This window comes from Argentina silus (assembly GCF_951799395.1).
Source record: "Argentina silus genome assembly, chromosome: 12".
NCBI lineage: Eukaryota > Metazoa > Chordata > Actinopteri > Argentiniformes > Argentinidae > Argentina > Argentina silus.
Genome location: NC_139666.1, coordinates 1,301,028 through 1,321,859, shown reverse-complemented (window position 1 = coordinate 1,321,859; position 20,832 = coordinate 1,301,028). Strand labels below are relative to the sequence as shown.

The 20,832-nt window shown below is 45.1% G+C and overlaps 3 protein-coding genes across 3 annotated transcripts; 1 reads left to right on the top strand and 2 right to left on the bottom strand.

Moving 5' to 3' along the window:
* Positions 1-891: 891 nt before the first annotated feature.
* On the bottom strand, positions 892-3,083 carry gdf3 (growth differentiation factor 3; the record flags this gene model as incomplete). The annotated part of the gene is made up of 2 exons (XM_083681952.1): positions 2,803-3,083; positions 892-1,796 (listed from the first exon to the last, which is right to left on the bottom strand). Exons 1-2 carry the CDS (start codon positions 3,068-3,070, stop codon positions 892-894), a joined length of 1,173 nt encoding a protein of 390 aa, XP_083538078.1. The 5' UTR covers positions 3,071-3,083.
* Positions 3,084-7,583: 4,500 nt separating this feature from the next.
* LOC310813104 (uncharacterized protein) lies at positions 7,584-10,713 on the top strand. The gene is made up of 8 exons (XM_083681953.1): positions 7,584-7,993; positions 8,553-8,642; positions 9,060-9,139; positions 9,596-9,711; positions 9,933-10,030; positions 10,249-10,317; positions 10,425-10,483; positions 10,579-10,713. Exons 1-8 carry the CDS (start codon positions 7,802-7,804, stop codon positions 10,697-10,699), a joined length of 825 nt encoding a protein of 274 aa, XP_083538079.1. The 5' UTR covers positions 7,584-7,801; the 3' UTR covers positions 10,700-10,713.
* Positions 10,714-10,767: 54 nt separating this feature from the next.
* Positions 10,768-14,645, bottom strand: asnsd1 (asparagine synthetase domain containing 1). Its single transcript, XM_083681945.1, has 4 exons — positions 14,228-14,645; positions 12,616-14,127; positions 11,549-11,730; positions 10,768-11,337 (listed from the first exon to the last, which is right to left on the bottom strand). Exons 2-4 carry the CDS (start codon positions 14,029-14,031, stop codon positions 11,088-11,090), a joined length of 1,848 nt encoding a protein of 615 aa, XP_083538071.1. The 5' UTR covers positions 14,032-14,127; positions 14,228-14,645; the 3' UTR covers positions 10,768-11,087.
* Between the last annotated feature and the right edge of the window lie 6,187 nt (positions 14,646-20,832).

Below are 20,832 nucleotides of genomic sequence, written 5' to 3'. Positions count from 1 at the left end.
CAGGGATCAAACCCCGCACCTCACCCCTCATCTGGAGCAGCAGGGACATCTCTATCCACGCAGACTGGGACAAAGGGAGGCAACAAGTGGAAATGATGATCTGTTACGGTGCGGAAATCCGATTAGGTGTGAAAATATACTTCGGTAATTTGATTTTAATGATCGAGTTGAACAGCGCTTATGGCTGCCTAATGTTTAATTGGATAAATACTGTAGCATTACTGTAAATACTGTCTCTATATTACATAAAGCTAGCTCGATACTAACGCATATTAGCTAAATTATACCATATTTTGGATCCATAAATACAAACGCATATTAGCTAAATTGCACCCTAAGAAATACATTAAATACAGATGCACTCATAATTCTGATTATTGCACAATATCGAAACCCGGAAATTACAAGACACCAGAGAGCATCAGAGCACCCCGAACGTTACCCGACCCATCTGTGCCCCCGAGGCGGATACGTCCCGACACCGTAACACAAAAGAATAATACATAATGGCATGTATAGATTTTTATTGTGACATCACAGGTAAACAAATAACTCCCATAACTAAACTAAAAATCCACACCGACAAGACCATTTCTAAAAGTCAAAGTAAAACACAATTTGAAAGAGATGCACAACTCAGTCACACATTCTATGTAGAGGCACAGACCTGCATACCAAATCTAGACCTCCACAGTTGTAAATCTATCCCTAGCCCCTACCCTGCATATAACATAACATATGACAAGATTGGATAGAACTGTTAACCTTTTGCTTTCACCTACTGTATCCAAGAGGATACACAAGTGCCTAGGAGGTAGGAGGTAGGGGCTTGGGGTCGATTGGGAACATGACGACGACCACCATCACCCCCCCTCCTCCTCCTCCTCCTCCTCACCTGCATCCACACTCGTCCACCACCATGTCCTGGTAGTGTCTGAGCACCACGTTATCGTTGTTGTCGTAGTAGAGCATGGAGACGGGGGACAGGCGGACGGGCACGCAGCAGGGCTGGGGCGTGCCGCGGGGGTCCAGCGAGTGCACCAGCGTCTGCAGGATGGCGTGGTTGGTGCCGTTCAGGCTCTCGCTCAGCGGGAACGGGCACTCGCCGTGGCAGTAGTTGGCCAGGTAGCCCTGCGGGGCGATGATCCAGTCCTGCCAGCCCACGTCCCGGAAGTCAATGTAGAGGCGGCGCGGCTTGCACACGTTGCTGGGCGTCACCGGCGGGAGGTACGTGGCGGCAGCGGTGGCCGCGGCGCTCCGCTTCTGTCTGGAGCTGCACTGGAGCGGGTTCAGGGACACGGCCACCAGCGAGGCCTGGAACTCAGGGAGGGTTGCGGTTGGCCCGTGGAGGGGGAGGCTGTTCCCCGGGTGGTAGGCCAGGAGGGGGTCCTCGGGGTCCTCGGGGTCCTCGTCGTCGCGTGGCGTGGCGTGCGGTTGTAGCTCCAGCACCAGGCCGTAGTTCCGCCCCGGTCGACGCCAGCTGTCCGCCAGCGCCGTGAGGTCAAGGGTCAGCGACCCCGCCTCAGGGCGGAGCTGCACTGACTGGGACAGCAGGAGGCGGCGGTTGGCGGCGGCGTTCGCTCCCCTCAGCGTGGCGCGCAGCACTCTGTAGAGAGACACGCTGAGGGCCCGGGCGCCCGGGAGGAACCTTGGGGAGCGGAACGCGTCCCAGTGGAACCTTATTTCCAGTTGCGCCAAGGAGAGCTGCTCCACGGGCTGGAGGACGGACATGTTGAAGAACAGATGCTTCTCCACGCAGCCATGGCAACCGCCGCTCCAGCCAGAGACAAGTCTACCTGCAGGATCAATTTAATTTTTTTAAAATCACAATCATTATTCTAGTCACACAATATAGATATTACTCCATAATTCATATCATTATCTCATTCATTTTCAACACACCGGGGATACAGAACTACATATCTTAGCTATAAACATTCAGTGGAGTAAACTGGTCCTGTTCACATCACTACAGACTGTTATTCATTTACAAAACAATATTTAGGACAAACTGCCAGCCAGATAGATGATAGGGCTACATGAGGAAAATTAGTTATTTTATTTATTTCAACAAAAAGTTAGTTCCCACTCCCAACACTGTCCCATGGGGTGCATCCCAATACAACACTGTCCCATGGGGTGCATCTCAATACAACACAGTCCCATGGGGTGCATCTCAATACAACACAGTCCCATGGGGTGCATCTCAATACTCCAAAGTGGTTTGTTCTCCTTATCTCCACTCCTACAATGGTATTCCAACTGGAATTCTCTCCAGAACAGTTTAAAACTTGAGGATCTAGTCACTGTGGTGGAGTTTAAACACTTGGTCGATGCAAATATCACAGATGTGTGTAACTGTCATTTGGACAGATGTCTTTAATGATGACATTTGTGTTTCTATATGTAACTGTTGTACTGTATGTGTGTCCATAGTTTGTTCAACGTTGTGTGTGTGTGTTGTTTTGTCTGAAACTTTGTTCCCCCCGCTGCTGTTGAAACAGGTCTCTCTTGAAAAAGAGATTTTCATCTCAATGAGACTAACCTGTATAAATAAAGGTTAAGCAAATATATCTGGGAAGACAAGTCTTCACTTTTACGGGTCCAGTCCTCTCAGATCATTAGGGTGAAGAGGAGACAAGGAGAAGGATCTACTTTAGATTATTGGGACGCAGCCCTGGGGACTCATATGAGGAGGGAGAGACAATCAAGAGGTCATACCACGAGGGCTGTATAATATTTTTGATAGAGTTCATCATCCGTTTAAGTACAACAACAGCCATCCTACGAACTAAACCTCACCTTGGTCCTGCACAAACCGAACGATGTTCCCACGCACTCCGTACTCGGACACCACGCACGGGTCGTTGTCGCGGGCGTCGTGGTCCCGGGCGCTCGTCCTTTTAAACATTCTCCACAACACCGAGGGCACCCGCCGGTGTTCCGACGGCTTGGGTCGACCGGAGAGGCCCAACGAACCCAAAAACAAGCGCTCCTGAGTTTTCCGGTCTTCTACATTTGCCAAACCACACGCGCCAAATGATAAGATTATTAAAACCACAAACTTCATCGTTATTGTATGGTACGTTTGAGGGCCCGTAGCTTAATTACATACAAATAAACGATTGCAAGACCTTCCTTCCCCTGTCAGCCCCAAGTGTGTGTGACTCCGCGTGTTTGCAGGAGATGTGATTGATGATTGACGGAGTGGCGGTGCGCGCCCCCGACGGGTTTCTATCAGCGACCAGGTGTGAGACGGCGTACGCTAACGACGGGTGCCGTGGTCAGTCAGATCAGCAGGAGGAGAGAAGCGGCCTCAATGAAAGCATTTTGCTTATCAACCATGTAAACAAAAGAGACACCTCGCTGCAATCACCATGTAAAACAGGTACTTTGAATGAACCCGCTTTTAAAGTCCTTAGTTAACTTTCCACTAATCATACTTGTGAGTTGCTGTTCTTTGGATCAGTGCGTATTTTGGCACAAGGGCATTTGGGAAAAGTAATCTAATCAGTTCCCGTATCTCTATTACGCTCGGCAGAGGTTTTACTAGAGACTTGGAGTAGGAGCAGCCAGAAGGGGAGCAGCCAGAAGGTTATATGGATGAATATTAATGAGCTTTATCTGGTAGGTGACACCTCATGGATGGACCACAGACGCCCTCAGATAACATCACTCTGTCTGTCTATATGGAAGTGTGTGTGTGTGTGTGTGTGTGTGTTTTGTGTGTGTGTGTGCCTCTGTGTGTGTGTGCCTCTGTGTGTGTGTGTGTGTGTCTGTGTCTCTCTCTCTCTCTCTCTGTGTGTGTGTGTGTGTGTGTGTGTGTGTGTGTGTGTGTGTGAATACTCAGAGCACTTATCAACATGAGCTGTCTCTTAGATATGTAGGAGTATTCTGGGATGGCGTAAGTCTCTGTATCCGTGGCGATGTGAGCCTGGTACAGTGACCACTCCCCTACGAAGCGACCGCAGTAAACGAGAACCCCGTCTATCGTTGAGCCATTTCTCACACACACACCCACACACACACACACACACACACACACACACACACACACACCCACACACACACACACACACACACACACACACACAAAGACACACACACACACACACACACACACACACACACACACACACACACACACAAAGACACACACTCTCACTCCCACCAGTTTCGATTGTGTGTGTGTGTTACTTTTCCCAGTTATGACCCCCCCCCTCCCCGTTCCTCCGCTGGTGCTGTATAAAACACAGGCCAGACACCACAGCAAGGACTCGGCTGGAACAGAACAGGGACCAGACTCAGACTCCCTCCAGGACCCTGGGACTGTAGCTGATACTCAGACTCCCTCCAGGACCCTGGGACTGTAGCTGATACTCAGACCCCCTCCAGGACCCTGGGACTGTAGCTGATACTCAGACCCCCTCCAGGACCCTGGGACTGTAGCTGATACTCAGACCCCCTCCAGGACCCTGGGTCTGTAGCTGATACTCAGACCCCCTCCAGGACCCTGGGACTGTAGCTGATACCAGAGAGTTCTAGACGGAGCGCTCACTCTGACAGGACAATGAAGCCCTGGAGGTAATTATGTGTACTGCACATTTGAGACAGGATAACTGATCATGAGTGAAAAGTGAAGAGGTGTCTGATGTCTCTCATTTGTGTGTGTGTGTGTGTGTGTGTGTGTGTGTGTGTGTGTGTGTGCGTGTGCGGTGAACCAGTGAAATGTTAACCCTTTGGTTGGCGTGTGGGTGGGCCCTTGCTGTGTGTGTCTTCTGGACGACGGCTGCAGACCAGATTCCAATCTTTCCACACACACCATCACCAGCCACCACCACGGACAACCCCTCTACCCCCACCACGGACAACCCCTCTACCCCCACCACGAACAACCCCTCTACCCCCACCACGGACAACCCCTCTACCCCCACCACGAACAACCCCTCTACCCCCACCACGGACGAACCCTCTATACACATGACACACCACCCTGATAGCAGCACAGAGACCAACCTCTTTGTTTCAACAGAAGGGTGAATAGCTCTCCTGAACACACTTACAATAAGGATAACTTTAATCCAAGGCTGAGTTATTGATAAAGCTCTGGACTGATGTTAATTTGAAGTTCAGATAAGAACTGAATCCTTTCTAGAGCTGGGTTTACAACCCATAGATTGAACTTAGTTGTACCTCTTGGATTAGGTCAATAAATATCTTCAAAAGATGTGAAAGATGTGACTAAATTAAGCCTAAATAATATTAATTTCAGGTTACAGTTCTCTGTTATGTTGACATGGTAATGTGTTTGATCTGCTTGCAGGCCCAACGTGGGGTCCCATACACAGACACACCCGGAGGCTGTCTCCATGCCAACAGCGACGATGACAACATCAGTGACAGGACCATCAGTTGCTCCTCTACCCCTGACAGTGTCGCAGACCCCAGAGACGATTGTTACCACCGGCAACACCCAGAATAACACTCAGACAGTTTTGTCGCCCACGGCAACATCACCAGCGTCACCACAACCAGCAACATCACAACGACCAATAGTAACATCAACACAGCCGAACCCCACTCGCCCAAACACCACTGTGCGACCCCCCCGTCCATCACCACCTGCCCCCCCCCCACAGCACCGCCCAATCATCCCCCCTCCCCTGTATGTCGGTGATGACGACGACTTTGACGAAAAAGAAGAGGAGAAACCGGTGAAGGAGGCGGGGCCTGAAGGCGTCGGAGCGGAGCCTCTGTGTGACTACGACCCCTGCGTTCACCTGCAGGGACCCTGCGCTGAGGTCAGGGAGGCCAAGGGGCGGAGTTGCTCGTGTCCCAGTCTGACTCCGCCCTCCGTGACCCCTGACCCCGTGGAGGCGCTGGAGGTGTCGGGGGTGTGGCCAGAGGCAGCCAGCGTCCGCTGGTGTGCCCCGACCTCGACCGTGACAGAGTTTGGCGTTCGGGTTCTACTAGAGAACGGCAGCGTGTTCAGTAACGGCAGCGTGAGCTCCTGGGCGAGGCAGACCAGCGTGTTTGGGCTGGAGGCGGGCCTGCGGTACAGTGTGTGTGTGAAAGCACAGAACCGCGCCGGAGACTCCCAGACAAGCTGCGTGGCGGTCTCCACCCCCCAGGGCGGTGACACGCTTGCAGTGTATGCGCTGGCGGGAGTCTGCGTGGCCCTGGTGTTGACGGTGGTCGTGTTGAGTGTGTTTCTCCGCAGGCTGTGTCACAGAGGCTCCACACACACACCACTCCTCAACCCATCGGCACACACACTCCACGGCCCACACCTCACCAGCCTGGTGTCCGTCCGTAATGCTGCCTACATGTGCTCTGACGAGCAGGTTGCAACCCCGCACACACACGCGCGCTACACGTGCACAGACCAGCTGAAATTATCTACCAGCGCACGCAAGAAATAGAGCCTCTGGAGCTATCGCTAAACCTCGATCTCACATAAAAGCACCTACTGTACTTACAATCTAACATGCTCACACATAACATATTTATATCCACTATAATTGTCTTGTGATTTTTTTGAATGTCATGTGATTGTCTCTGTCATGTTTTATTATTGTATTACTATTGTAGCTGTCTTGATGACAAACTCATTTCCCCATCTCATCTCTTATTGCACTCCTACTTGTTCTGAGCTGCCAGCGGACCTTCATCTGTACCATTCGTCTGTACCATTCATCTGTACCATTCATCTGTACCATTCATCTGTACCATTCGTCTGTACCATTCATCTGTACCATTCATCTGTACCATTCATCTGTACCATTCATCTGTACCATTCGTCTGTACCATTCATCTGTACCATTCATCTGTACCATTCATCTGTACCATTCATCTGTACCATTCGTCTGTCATGTAAACGTGAATAAAGTTCCGGTCGCGAAACCAGTGGGAAACCCTTTCTTCTTCCTGTCGTAGTCATAGTAACTGTAGTCACAGACAACCATAGCCAAGCCTTACCCCATATTCATAGGGATAATTAGAAAAAGCTACAGACAGCCAGTCAACTAAAATTTGCTATGAACAGAATATCATTATCAGTTTTTTTAGACACTTGGTCCCTATTGAAAATGTACTTTCATAGATTTTAAATTTCAGAGATGACATTGACACACTGATTTGGGATATTATTTACAGAACAGTACTAACAGTGGCCAGAGGAGGGTAGTATAGTTACAATGTAGGCGAGGAAGAGAAGGGATCGGATAGGAGAAGAGTGAACGTGTGAATGGCGAGGACGCAGGTTCTTGGACATAGTAGACGACACCACACAATGAGCAGAGTACACACAGACAGCAGAGTACACACAAACAGCAGAGTACACACAGACAGCAGGGTCCGCTACACACAACCTACTGATTGACCCTCTTTCACAGGCTGACTTTGGCGCCACTCACACACACACACACACACACACATTATATATATAATTAGCATATTATTTGTGGTTCCTTGATCGTTTTTACTATATTTAAATGCTACATGGAGATTAAGTAAACTGTTTTGAAGAAATCCTGGACACCGGAAGTAGGTGGGCGAGGTCCGGAGTTCAGATTCGAGCTGAGTTGAAACTTCCAACAGGACTTTAATCCAACAGGACTTTAATCCAACAGGACTTTAATCCAACAGGACTTTACGTCCTGGGATGTAGAATCTGGCCTCATTGCTTTGCTGTCATCTTACTGTAATATCACAGACGTGCACACGTCTTTTACACGTTTCAGAAAACGAGTCTGCATTGCACGATTGACAGATTAGCTTTCGAAACCAAGGCAGGCGCAGTATGAAAGCAGTCGTTCTCGCTGCGGGATACGGGACCAGGTTACAGAGAGATGTGGAGGGTGACCGAAGCGGAAGATTCAAACATCTGGTTGGCATGGCCAAACCACTGCTCCCCGTGGGCCACTGCGCCCTGATGTCCCACTGGGTCCACGCTTTGACTGCCACTGGATGTGTGGATACAGTTTATGTGATAGTAAGTAACATCGACAGTGCGTCATACTAGCCGGATAGCGCCCTCCTTTGGACAGATCGACAGAGACAGATAGAGTCGGAGACTTTGTCATGTATCGAAATACAAATGACCCCGCCAAGACACAGTTTTGTAATAAAATCCTTCTTTCGCTCAGTCTGATTGTTGCTCCGGTGGTTGTCTTCTTTGATTGACTGTATAGAAGAGGATGCTATCCGGCTAGTGTCATATGTGCAACAAGGTCGTCTTCACACCTTGTTTGTTTGCTTAAATTCTTATTGGCACCATCTGTGACAATTATTGTCTTAACTTCTTATTGGCACCGTCTGTGACTGGAGTATCCAGTCTATATTTACATGTGGATGTTGTTTACAAAAAGTACAGTTTTATTAGCCAGAGCGAGCTCCCAGCTGTACGTACAGTCCCCTGCATAAGTAACGGGACCTGCGAACCAAACATACCTTCCCAAACAATAAATTCCGTTACTTAGAACAAGAATGTGCAGATGAATGAGTCAGACACTGAGAGTGTAATGACCTGTCCTGTCTTTTCACCTCAACAGACTAACGCCTTATACCACCGCGCGTTCGAGCAGTGGGCCCAGGAGTTCCCTGCTGTTAAAATCCTCAGTGACGGAACCAGCAGCAATGAGGTTGGTCAGATCACAGTGCTAAAAAGCGCAGTCTTTTATGATGATCATCATTTGTGGTTGTGGTTACACTTGGTACACTGGTCTGTGCATCCCTAAGTGACTATTAACTGCAGCATCATCAGTTAAGTAAGCTATATTATTTTTAGGGCCAAGAGAAATTCTTGACCATCTGAACTGTCGCACCATTAATTTGTAATCCAAAGCTTCTCCTCATGGAACCTCCGCATACCTGGCTTGTCTAACTCTGGTGTCTACACGGTTGAGAAGGTGCTATATCGGTCTCTTGGTGCTGGGGTATAGAATTACCAGAAAAAAACAAGTCAAGAATTGCTCCGTGCCTTACTCAAAAACGTACTTAAAATGCCTGGGCAGGGCACCAAGTGCAGATTTTAAAAACACCCCATTTTACCCGTGTAGGAGCGTCTGGGGGCTGTGGCCTGCCTTCAGCTCGCAGTCAAGCACTTCAGGATAGAGGACCACGTGGTGGTTGTTGGCGGGTATGTTTGAACATTCTATGATTCGAGGGTTAAAACTGATTAATACGGAAGAGGATTAGGGCCATGTGGGGAAAAAAAAGGTGCTGAAAAGATCCCAACCTTCAAAGCCCTAATACTTAATATTCTTATTATGTGCTAAAAGAGCAAGGATTTCCTGGTTACTAAAATCAATTCTGCAGTAGTTTCACCAGGTCATCTAAGGGGAGGCATGCAATTAACCAAATCCCCTACTTTAATCTGGAAATACAACTGCAACTTTATTTTTAACATGTTGAATTGTTCTTGACCTTTTATTTTGACTTTACGAAATTGACTTTATTTTCGAAATTTGTTTAACTGCCCCATTTCTCTTCACTTGGCCCTAATAATCTGTTCCGTAGGTTAAAGGTTAAAGGTTATTAGAGCTGTTATCACTGCTGAATGCCGGCACATTCTGACATTTTCTTTCTTCGACAGTGACACTCTGTTCAAGGAAGATTTCAGCCTCACTGAAGTTAAGAAGAGGTTTTCTGACTTTCAAGAAAGGTGTGAAGACAGCAGTCTCGTTCTCTCTTACGAGTGTAAAGAAGAGGGTGAGTGAAATATAATTAGAACATCATGCCAGCAGCTTGCCTCCAAAACCACAGGGAAAACCACTGCAGAATGTCTAGGTCTCTGTATCCACTTCCATACACTCACGTTGCAGTGCACACACACGTTGAACAAGTCTCAATTAGGATTACACTTGTTTAGCGGTAGGTGCGTAAACGGGTTGTCCATTTGTATTTGAGACCAATGTGCATCTATCCTATAGAGACCTGTAAGTATGGCATTTTGGAGGTGGATGAAGACCTCCAGGTGCTCCGTATGAGGGAGAAACCGCTTCCCTCAGAGACAAAATCACGGAGGGCGGTGAGTCCATTTAAGCTCTTCAACATAGCAAGCCTCCTTGCTTTAGAAGGCTTGCAATACAATCACGGGTACCATGTCAATATATTTAGTTTTGAGTAATAGAGGTTCAACTGGGGTGCCATTAAGGGGTTTGATTACTGATGAGCAAACCGCATTTGACTTGTTTGATAAACCTCTATGGAATACACTATATTTTTTGTCTCCATTTTGTTTTGCAGTGTCCCTGTTTCTATTTGCTTTCCAAGAAAACTTTATCTTTGCTGGATGCCTTTCTTGATGAGAAAAAGGTAAAAGAAAAAAAAGAAAAGGTCTTCTGTAATGTTTTACATTTGTGATGGTGCTTTTTACATTTGTGATCTCCAGACACTGATAGATTCCTTTTTTCTCTCCAAAGGAAGCACCAATCGAAGAAAAGGATGCTCCAGGAAACTTTTTGTCATGGCTTATTCCAAGGTAGTTCCTAAGATTGACTGTTAGTATTCCTGGTTTAAATACAATACCTCATCTCAAAGTAGACAAATCTTTTTTTTTTTTTTTTTTTCTTTCAGAAAGCCTGTGTACATTCATCAGATATCCGGCCGGTTTGACGTGGGAAATCTGCCGTCCTACGAGGAATGTGACCTGTATTTCAAAGAAAAGCTTCAAGATGTGAAGTCTTACATGATGTAGATGACAACAAAGATGCATGTATGGTATTGACAACATGAGGAAATAAGTCACATTTTTGGACACAGAAGTATCGGATTATATAACAATGAACATTTATGTACTTCTGCTGCAATCAAAGACATTCTCATGTCAGTTAATAGTGTGGCATACTATGATCATAATCGTTAAAGTACTGTGAACTCTGCAACAACTGAAATGTACCATGCCCCTAATGAGCTGGATTCAATCCAACTGTTCCATGCTGTGCTCCCCCTCCCTCCCCCTCCCTCCCTCCCCCACCCCCACCCCCACCCCTCTCCTTCCTACGGTCCACATTTTCCCAAGAGGAGGAATTCCACTCTCCCTTTCACACAAAAGCATTACAAAACATTCCTGATTAAACATTTTATTAATCTAAGCTGACAAGTCTCTTGCACTTGTCTGAGGCCTTCTCGTGGCTGTTCTCCATCTTTGCAATGCGGGAGCCAAACTGCATCGCTCTCTTCGGCAGGACAGTGGAGGGCCCGAGGCCCAGCGCCTTGGCAGCCAGCCGTAGTAGCAGTTTCTCCCCTACACCTCGAGGCAGGGACAAGTCTGCCTTCTCAAACACAGGCAGGGCGTTAAGGAAACTCACAACATCCTCATCCAAGTAAGGAAACCTATTAAAAAAAGGGAAACAAAGTACAATATGTCACGATAACGCCATGCACTTCAAAACATAGAACCTGGCAAATATGGAAAACCAGCTTCCCAACTGAAAAGGGCAGAATGTGAGCTAAAAACAACAATGACATTAACCGGTAATGTAATTCGTAAGGGCCATGAATGATTAAAAACAAAGTATTCATGAACCGAGGGCCCTGTACTTACCTAGCCTCTTTCCCATGGTCCCCGATGATTCTGTCATCTCGTCCCAGATTCCTTGAGGAGATTCTACCCAGCTCCATGGCCAGCTCTTGGACCAGACCCTCATGTCCAGAGGTCTTAAAGCGGACTCTGTGTCTGGAGTACCCTGCCAGCTGCTCATCTGCTCCGATACCGGTCAAAACTACCTGCAGACACGGAGGAGTTGAGCATACACGATCTTTGAGTCCAAAAGCCACCCTCTCCTAAAGAGCTACTTGGAGGTCTATGAATAGGCAGTGTTCATACTTGGGCTCATTATTTAAATTATTCTATGTAAACTAATATTATGTGGTCCAAGTTGCACATTAAAGAGAATTCTTTTTTTTTTTTTTTTTAATTTATAAACGAAATTCTGTAATTGCATGAGAACAAGTATGTTATGCTGAAACACATGCAAGTAAATAATTTACTGAGCAAACTAATTTGCTCCTCTTTTATCTATCACTTTGTTGCACTGTTGAGGAGCTAGCTTGCCCTAAGCATTTAATTTCACAGTCTACGGCTGTATTCCGTGTATATTACAAATAAACTTTGATTTGATTTGACGCCTGTGTAGTCAGGCCGAAGTAGCTGAGGGGAACGTTCAACAGGTACAGTGGCCTGCGTAAGTATTTGGACAGTGAAGCATTTCTTCTTCTTTTGCTTCTATACTAGGTTAAATCAGCTTTTATTTATTTGTATGAATATTTGGTTTCACCTTTTAGAAACAATAAACACTTTTTATATATAGTCCCCCTATTTCGGCAACCAGAAGTATTTGGACAGATTGATATTATGTCCAAATTAAGCAGTCCATGTTTAGTATTTGGTTGCAAGTGGTGTGGATGAAATTACTGAAATGCGTAGTAGAACCACCATATTTGACACCTGTGTGTATTTAAGCTACAGGTAGGTTACAGGTAGGCTACAGGTATGTGTGTTGTTCCTCAAGGACACCATATGTTCTATTTTGGTCTATATATATATATATAATTTGGGTCGATTTCCAGGTGCAAATTTCTTATTGGACATTTCCGTTTATGATATTTTACCTTTGCAGATGAGGTGAACATCCTCTGTCCTTTGCCTTCTGTGATCAAGCCAGTTCCTCTAGCTGCAAACCACACAGCACACCCAATGCTGTCGTCCAGCACGGTCTCCAGCGGGTGCACCAGGTGACAGATGCGCTCCTGACGCTTCTTCTCAAGCTCCTCTTTAGTGACGTTGATTTCAACAAAATTCCATCTTCTCTCTGGATTCAAGTCCTGAAGCTCTTTCACGCCTGCTCTGCCAGTGATCCTGTCAGGAACATTAAAGGGGCTACACGGAGGGGAAGAACGAGCTGCGTCAGTCCTGGGATCTGTGGGCTTCCTTTTGTGCTGTTTTACTTTCTTGGCAGACTCTTTCTGAGTCTTTGGCTCCCGCATTTCGAAAGCTACATTCAGAAGGTCGATTGGTTCATTGGTGGGAATGTGGCAGTCAGCAAGAACAGCCAGAATCATTGAGTCAATCCCCCCGGAGAAAAGTATGGCGATTGCGGCTTTGTCGTCGGTGAGTGGGGAGATCGCCGGCGTTTCCGAGGGAAGACATTGCACACGTCTCCGTACTGCCTCACCGAGCATATCTATCAGACCGCTAACGACCGGCGTCCTCTCACCGCACGTTAGCAACGCCTCCAGGTTGTCAACAGAAACCTGTGAGCTTGTACAGGGTTCCACCTCAACCGACTCAGGGACCGACATGTTCAGAGGGCAAACCGGAGAGGTGAGGAAGAGGCCAGAGGGGTTCATAACTGCTGTAGTGGACCGAGGAAGACCCTCCCACTTAGGTTCATGACCAGAAGGGAACATACTCTCACCTGAGTGAACCCACGGATAAACCTCAAATGTCAGGGAACGAGACTCTGCGAACGCCTGCAGGTCAATCCTGTAAACACCCATGGCTGGAACCTCTTGCCAAAGTGTACCGTCACAACCAGGAGGACAAGTGGCCACAGATGTCAGATTCAACACGTTCTCCTCAGCATCAAACTGCCACAGCAAGCTTCGCCGGCCAAAGAAGTCTCTCCCAAACCAGAGGTAGTGTCCAGCTTGTTGGTAATATACAAAAGCCCAGGGCCCTTTAACTTCTGACAGGACAGGCAGGATCTCTGTAGGGCTGTTGCAGGCTGATAGGTGGTGGCAGAGAACATCAGTGTCATTCTCCTCTGGTTTCACCGACAGTCCATCAAAAACCTCACCGTTCCACAGCAGAACATTACCATTAGGGTCTTGTGCTGGCTGAGGGGTAAGGCTACCCCTCAGGTGGAGTACATGAGCAGAGAAAAGACAGCGGTAGTGGGGATCCGTTGCAGTTTTGGTGACATCCTGACTTGAGTTGGGCCCCCTTCGCCTTAGGTTCTCACACACGCTCTTCTCCAGAACCAGCTGGGAGGGGGACAAGCTCAGCACACAACAGATGCCACACATGGCTTGTTGCAGACAGAAGGTATTAACTGTAGTTCCCTCCCAGATTGAGCGGAGCCTACATGTCCTGGAATCCCTTCTTCATGTTGTCTAGTACCTCTGAAAAGAAGAGAATTGCACATTAGGATTAATTAGGACGCCTTACACAAGAAAGGGTTTAAGAGAAAACCAAACTGTTACGGTACATGTCTTTACTTACGTTTGCATGAGGCAAGAGTCTGTCTTCTGTCTGCCAAGAAGAATATGTTACTGTTTGGCTGTTGCACGTACACCCTCTGAGAATAATATGAGAAGAAATATGTATTAAAGGCACATTCTGGGATTTGTTCCGCTGTTCAATGGTCATTTCAATTCATTATAGGCTCATTAATTATCTAAAAATATGACTCATCATAACCCAAATTATCTTGGTTTGACTTCTGTTTGTAAACAACGTCTTCGTAAACAAACAATGCATATCTAATCATCAACACATGTATTAAGTATTATTGGAATAGTGTACTTTTGTTTAATCTTTAGGTAAAATCAATTAAACTACCCTGTCCTTATTCATTACTCTTACTAGGCTATGTGATAAAATCAGTATAAATCATGTGGATGTAAAATGTATTGCACAAGGAATAAAGCGCAGTTGCGATTTTAAATGATGTAAGCACGTCTCTGTTGTTGGGTTTAGACGGCATGGCTATGCTAAGCTAACTATCAGAAGAATAGCCCCAATATGTTCAAAACTATAATTGCAATTGCATGGACGGTCAGTCCTTTCCTCCAGAGCTGTGAATATGAATTTGAGGGTGGTCACATTTCCCCATTCCCACCTCTCCACTTTACACCCAAAACAAGTGGTGGGCTAACCATTTGGCCGAATTAAGTATTGCATATTTAAAGTCAAACATATCTCACATACTATAAATATCATATGGTACAACGAGGTCATGTACGATAGTCACATATTATACGATCATTTTTCTTACCCTGTTTTTCTTCAAATTGGAAAGCTCGTCAACCACGATTTTCTGTTCCTTGATCTACAGAGAAAGAGGAAAAAATAAAACCACTCATGAGCTGCGGAAACGTTCTCATTTTCTCTTATATTCAAACCGGCCACCTAAAGACGGCACAGCATTAATGCACCACCCAGTGACGGAGTGTACGGGTGGTGAAACAGCTATTACACACTCTGTGTTACCTGCAGTGAGCAGGAGTTATCTACAGTAGCTATCTCTAGCTAGAAGCATTCCTACCTTTTTGTTTAATTCCTCTTTTAACGTAGATTCTCCCTCAGCAGCGTTTTCGTTTTCCTTCTGGTTTTTTGCAGACATTTTTAAGTGAACTAAATAACATCCAGCGACGGGATTAGGAGGAAAGTAGAAATGTTGCCCACATGTTGCGACCGGCGAGCACTGATGACGTGAAGGTTGTCTTCTACTGGAGGTGCGTCACTGGAGACGCCCAAACTAACGCTCAACGCTGCAGAACTGACATGAAAATTTTCATATTTGGCTGCTAAATGTACTCCCACCATAATATAATTGAATGTTCTTCATTATTTTGCTTTCCCCATCATCCCAGAAACAAAGACCGTGTGAGAAACAGCGCAGGTTATAATATTTATTCACAAAAAAACTGCGCAGGTTAGAAAATGTATTTTCTTTTTTTTTTTTAATCCGTTCCAAATCAAATGTTATTTGTCATGTACATCGCGTACAGCCGTAATTGATAGTGAAATACATTGGGGTCTTGCTCCTCGCTCAACAACAAGAGTTAGCAACAATCAACAAATCAACACCAAGAGTAAAAAAAAAGAAAAGAAAAGTGACAATAGAAGAAGGCAGAGACTCAGTGTGAAAAAGATGCAGTTCAGTTTTATGGACACATAAGAAAAGACCCAGAGAAACCCAGGGCTGTACTGGACATGCCGACACCCACTGATGCCAAGGCAGTTCAGCGTTTCATTGGCTTTCCGACGTACTGGCTGCCTGAACATTACCAAGCTGTACGGGAAATAAAGCACCGCTTGTTCCTCAAAGCAACACCGGACTAACGTGCTGCCAGGGAAACAGTCTGTGGGTTCAGCATGGGTTCAGACGCCAACGAGCAAAACTATGCTCAAATAGAAAAGGAGTGTTCGAGTATTGTATTTGCTTGCCAGAGATTTCATCATTATCTGTATGGCAGGAAGATGATAACAGCAGAGACCACTCGTATTTTTTTTGTTTATTTAACCTTTATTTTGGCAGGGAGTCCCATTGACCAAGGTCTCTTTCACAAGGATACAAGGTCTCTTTTACTGTGCATATTCACAGTTTACAATCATACATCATACAAAATTACAACATTATAAAACACAATCAAACAAACACATTTTTCAACAAAGAGGTCCTCAATCAAACTGTTAAGTTGCCTGAGTGGCACCAGAACAATCAACTAAAATGTTTTTTTGTAGATAGTTCCAGCAGTGAGGTGTACAAAAACTAAAAGTGGATTTAAGCTGTTGATCGCAATCCTCGAAGAAGCCACTCCTCTGTGCCCCTAAGAGTCTCCAAGGTCTGTTAACGCAGCTGCAAAACTACAACCTGGGAGTCAGAGAGATTCTGAGCAGAGCAACAACACAAGGCAGGAAGTCAGTTGCACCACACACAACACTGTGTGCAGCATAGAGAGAGCAAAGCATCTCAATGTTGCTAACCACAGGTTCCGTCAGAGCTTACGGGACACAGAAGAGGCTGAGGACGATACTTAGAGTTGTCCTATCAGGATGGCCAGATGTGAAAGAGGACACGCCCCTTGATGGGACAATTGGCGTGATAGGTGTTTCTGGTTCGTCAGGTCTGTTCCTTCACATCATTTGTGCAGCCATAAGAGAGCTCTCAAAGTCTAGTACTGATTCTAGGCTTTGGAGTCTGCTATTGGTGTCGGTCAACATGAGGACCAAAGAGACATCACTGAAAGTCAGGGAAGCCATTATGAGGCTGAAATATCCCCAAATCAACAGTTTGGAACATCATTAAAAAGAAAGAAAGCGCTGGTGAGCTCAGAAATCGCAAACGGCCTTGTAGGCCAAGGAAGACTTCTACAGTGGGTGACCGAAGAATCCAGGTCTACTATAATAGCCTTTCTCCAATAGGTGCCAAGTGGGCTTAAAGCAAATAAACACATGGGCTATTTAAATGTTTTAAACGACTAAACACAATCATTTTTGCATGGTTTTGACCTGATTGACTGATTACACTGTTACACATCAATACATGGACCTCTCCAGATCTCACTCTGGGTATTTTTCGTTCGTAATGAGGGCCCAGGGCTTCTAGTGTTGACTGTTCTGTCATTTATCCAGGACTCTGCAGACAAACATTGACCTTGCTCCACATGCACATGAAGTGAGAGGTCAAGCACAAAATCCATGCTCACAGCTGCCAGTAACAAACAAAAACGCTATCTGCTGTCTGTCTTCACTCAAGTCTGTTGCCAGGTGAAGCAAATTGTTCATATCGATTGGAAACACCTGTGAGATGTTTATCCTTTAAATTCCTGGTACGGGATTTATCTGGATACAGGCAGGCAGCCTTTTTTGTTCATTATTCTGACTGCCATTTTATTTCACAATCAGCCCACATATTGGTATATTGTCATTACTTGTCCTATGCATCCCTTAATAGACTATGAATCATGTTTGTGATGCGTAAGAATCACAATTGATACATAAATAGCTTATAGATGTCTATGAATTTAGATAACAAAACTAAGACTCAATTTTATAAATCTACGAGTACTTATGACCGAGTGAAAACGAGTGCAGTAAGACTTCCAATAAGTGCAGAGTCTCCAACAAACGCTTGCAAATGAGCAACCGTTGCGACATCACCAGTATTTATTCAACAGTGACAGATCGTTTACGGCAACGTTGTATGGAAACAATAATAAATTACTATATCTATCAAAGATTAATCTCGTTTTGACAGATTATTGTAGGCCTAGGCTAATAATGTTGGTGTATATTTGATCTCAGTATAGTATCTATTTCAGCTGTCATATCGTGGGTTTGAGCAGCAGTTTGGCTGCAGCAGAGTAACACAAGACCCGGAGGTCTACTATTAATAGCCGGTCTCCAATACGTGCCAAGTGAGCTCAGGGGTTAAAGCAAATCAACACAAGCGCTTTTTTTTAAATATATATATATACATTTTTAAAAAAGTATTTGTAGCTAAGATTGTTAGCTGCAGGCTAATGCTAAGATAGCCGAAGGGCAGCTCGTATCGACCTAGGTCTGCAGCCATATGACGTTGCTCAAACCAGACTTTTAAGGTTTCGTGTACTTCTGTGCATCTCTAAGTAGCAGCCGGCAAGTTAAAATGATCAGAAATATGCCCAGTGTTTTAAATACTTGTATTTCGTGTCTATGCTAGTCATTTTAAGACCATGATATTTTGGTTATTTTCAGGTGCCGGAAAGCCGACGTCATGCGTGACAAAATCAATCACCGCTCCAGTGGCTAAAGCTAAAGCTAGCTACAAGTCATGCCAATTCACCGATACGTGGGCTGATTAAAATAATACACGAACATGGGCAGAGATGTTGTGGGTAGAGATGTCTTTACTGAGGAGATATTCCACTCCCTTGATTTACAATATGTTTTCCGAGAGACTGGGAATATGGCGCCAGGCTCATGTGGGGATTACATTTCGAGCCACTGTGACTTGTCTTAGCAACCGGTGCTGAACACAGTAAGACAGGATGATTGAGGCCACTCTGACAAGCCGTCCCTTTTTTGTGTTCCTGCTGAGGGTATACATTTAGATCACATATCTGTTTAGTAAACAGATATGCTGTTCCACAGCTAGCCTGGAATAGCCTCTTGGTGATGAATTCCCCCTAGGTCATGTTTGTGGCCACAAAATGACACAGCACATTGCCTGACCACTGATGACAGACCCCAGTCATGCTGACAATAACAACCCACTAACAGGGCTAGATCACCCATTACCCCTTCAATGGACCCAGGCTAAATCCCTCACCCTCAACTGTGTTCACACTTGTTCATGAATAGAGAAACATAGGTGAGTGATACCCAATGTCACTCATATAATTGCTTGTAAACAGTATCAATTGGCATTCTGTACCCCACAAAATTAGACTGTTATGTCAGGTCAGATTTTATGTATACCACACAAAAATGCTATAATTCTGTGTGCATTTACAAACAAACAAAACACATTAAGAAGCCACAAGTAATACATTGCTTGTGGTCAAAGATGTAACCAAGTGTTTTTCCACAAATACCAGAGGTATGCTGAAAAGAAGAGGATGACCATGACCAGTATTTATTTAATTGGGATTCGGAAATTACCAGCCAATGCTTTAGTTCACAATAGCCTATAGGTGACATAGAAAGACAATAGCCTATAGGTGACATAGAAAGACAATAGCCTGTAGGTGACATAGAAAGACAATAGCCTATAGGTGACATAGAAAGACAATAGCCTATAGGTGACATAGAAAGACAATAGCCTGTAGGTGACATAGAAAGACAGGGATTCATTTGTGTCCAATTGAGAGGAAGAAATATGTGACAAGTAAACAAGTGTATATTAAACATGTTGTCCCCTGTGAATGATGCAGCTGTATGAATATCTACTTGGGTAAAGTCTATTTCTGGGTCATTTCCAAGTTTTGAAATTGCACAATAATCTGAAAAATGAGGCAACCATAAGCGCTGTTCACCTCGATCATTAAAATGAAATCACTTAAATCCCCCCAAAAAACACACTCCAAGCAGGGCTCAAACCCTGCACATCACAGCCATTGTCCTTCACTACAAATATTGGTATGGGTAGGTGCGCTGAGCACCAATGTTTTTCCTTAATGTTAAAGGAGTTATTTCCTTTTCCCTTAATATTAAAAGAGTTGGGGCGCTTAGTGGCGTAGCACACTAATGCGCTTACCATGTAATTGCAAGGTTCCTGGTTCGATTCCGACCCTCGACCTATCTCGCATGTCGTCCCTCCTCTCTCTCCCATCCTTCCTGTCAATCTCTACTGTCTCTATCCCAATAAAGCAGAAATGCCCTAAAAACATATATTTAAAAAAAAAAAATATTAAAAGAGTTATTTTAACCCTGCCCCCGAAGATTTTGTAAGATCGAGTCGAGCACGCCATTCCCAAATTTAATAAGAATTTAATTTAAATCAATTTGATTGCATGGTTAACTGATTCTCTACAATTCAGATTTGACCCCAAAGCAGGTATGACAAATAACTTTAGGGTATTTGGTTGTAATTTATAGCCTGATGATAATGATGACATTCTAGTTTTGATATTTTACTATTTCCAGGGTGGCCTTTATCTACTTTAAATATTGGTTTTATAGCCACAGAATAAGAATGAACAGGAATTCAACAGAAACATCTATTTAGACTTGAACTCAGATGACTTCTGTTGGCCACTAGAGGGGAGGGAGAGAGAGAGAGAGAGAGAGAACAGACAGACAGACAGACACACACACACACACACACACAAAACCACACTTTGCGTGACTTTGAAGATCTCCCTCAGGAACCATCAATCCCCACATCAAAAGTTTCATGTGGTAAATTTACAGAATTATTCTCTACAATTCAATTGTTGTCAAACGGTTTGGGGAGGGAACAACAAAGGTAGATGGAGATCTTCGACGCAGGCGTGCAGAGACGTGTCACAGATTGCATCGTATTTCTATTCAGACACAATCCCATAGGAAACCCAAACTCCAGAAGATGATCCAATCAGAAAATGTTCATTTCATGATTTTGAACAAAGCTTACGGCT

Bases quoted from the DNA above. Each gene is read 5' to 3' on its own strand.
- LOC310813104 (XM_083681953.1), top strand. From the start codon at position 7,802: ATGAAAGCAGTCGTTCTCGCTGCGGGATACGGGACCAGGTTACAGAGA. The intron at 8,643-9,059 runs GTTGGTCAGATC...TTACCCGTGTAG, and splicing joins ACGGAACCAGCAGCAATGAG to GAGCGTCTGGGGGCTGTGGC. The intron at 9,140-9,595 runs GTATGTTTGAAC...TTTCTTCGACAG, and splicing joins CACGTGGTGGTTGTTGGCGG to TGACACTCTGTTCAAGGAAG.
- asnsd1 (XM_083681945.1), bottom strand. From the start codon at position 14,031: ATGTGTGGCATCTGTTGTGTGCTGAGCTTGTCCCCCTCCCAGCTGGTT. The intron at 11,731-12,615 runs GTAAAATATCAT...CCGTGTCTGCAG, and splicing joins TGTTCACCTCATCTGCAAAG to GTAGTTTTGACCGGTATCGG. The intron at 11,338-11,548 runs GTAAGTACAGGG...TTTTTTTAATAG, and splicing joins GACCATGGGAAAGAGGCTAG to GTTTCCTTACTTGGATGAGG.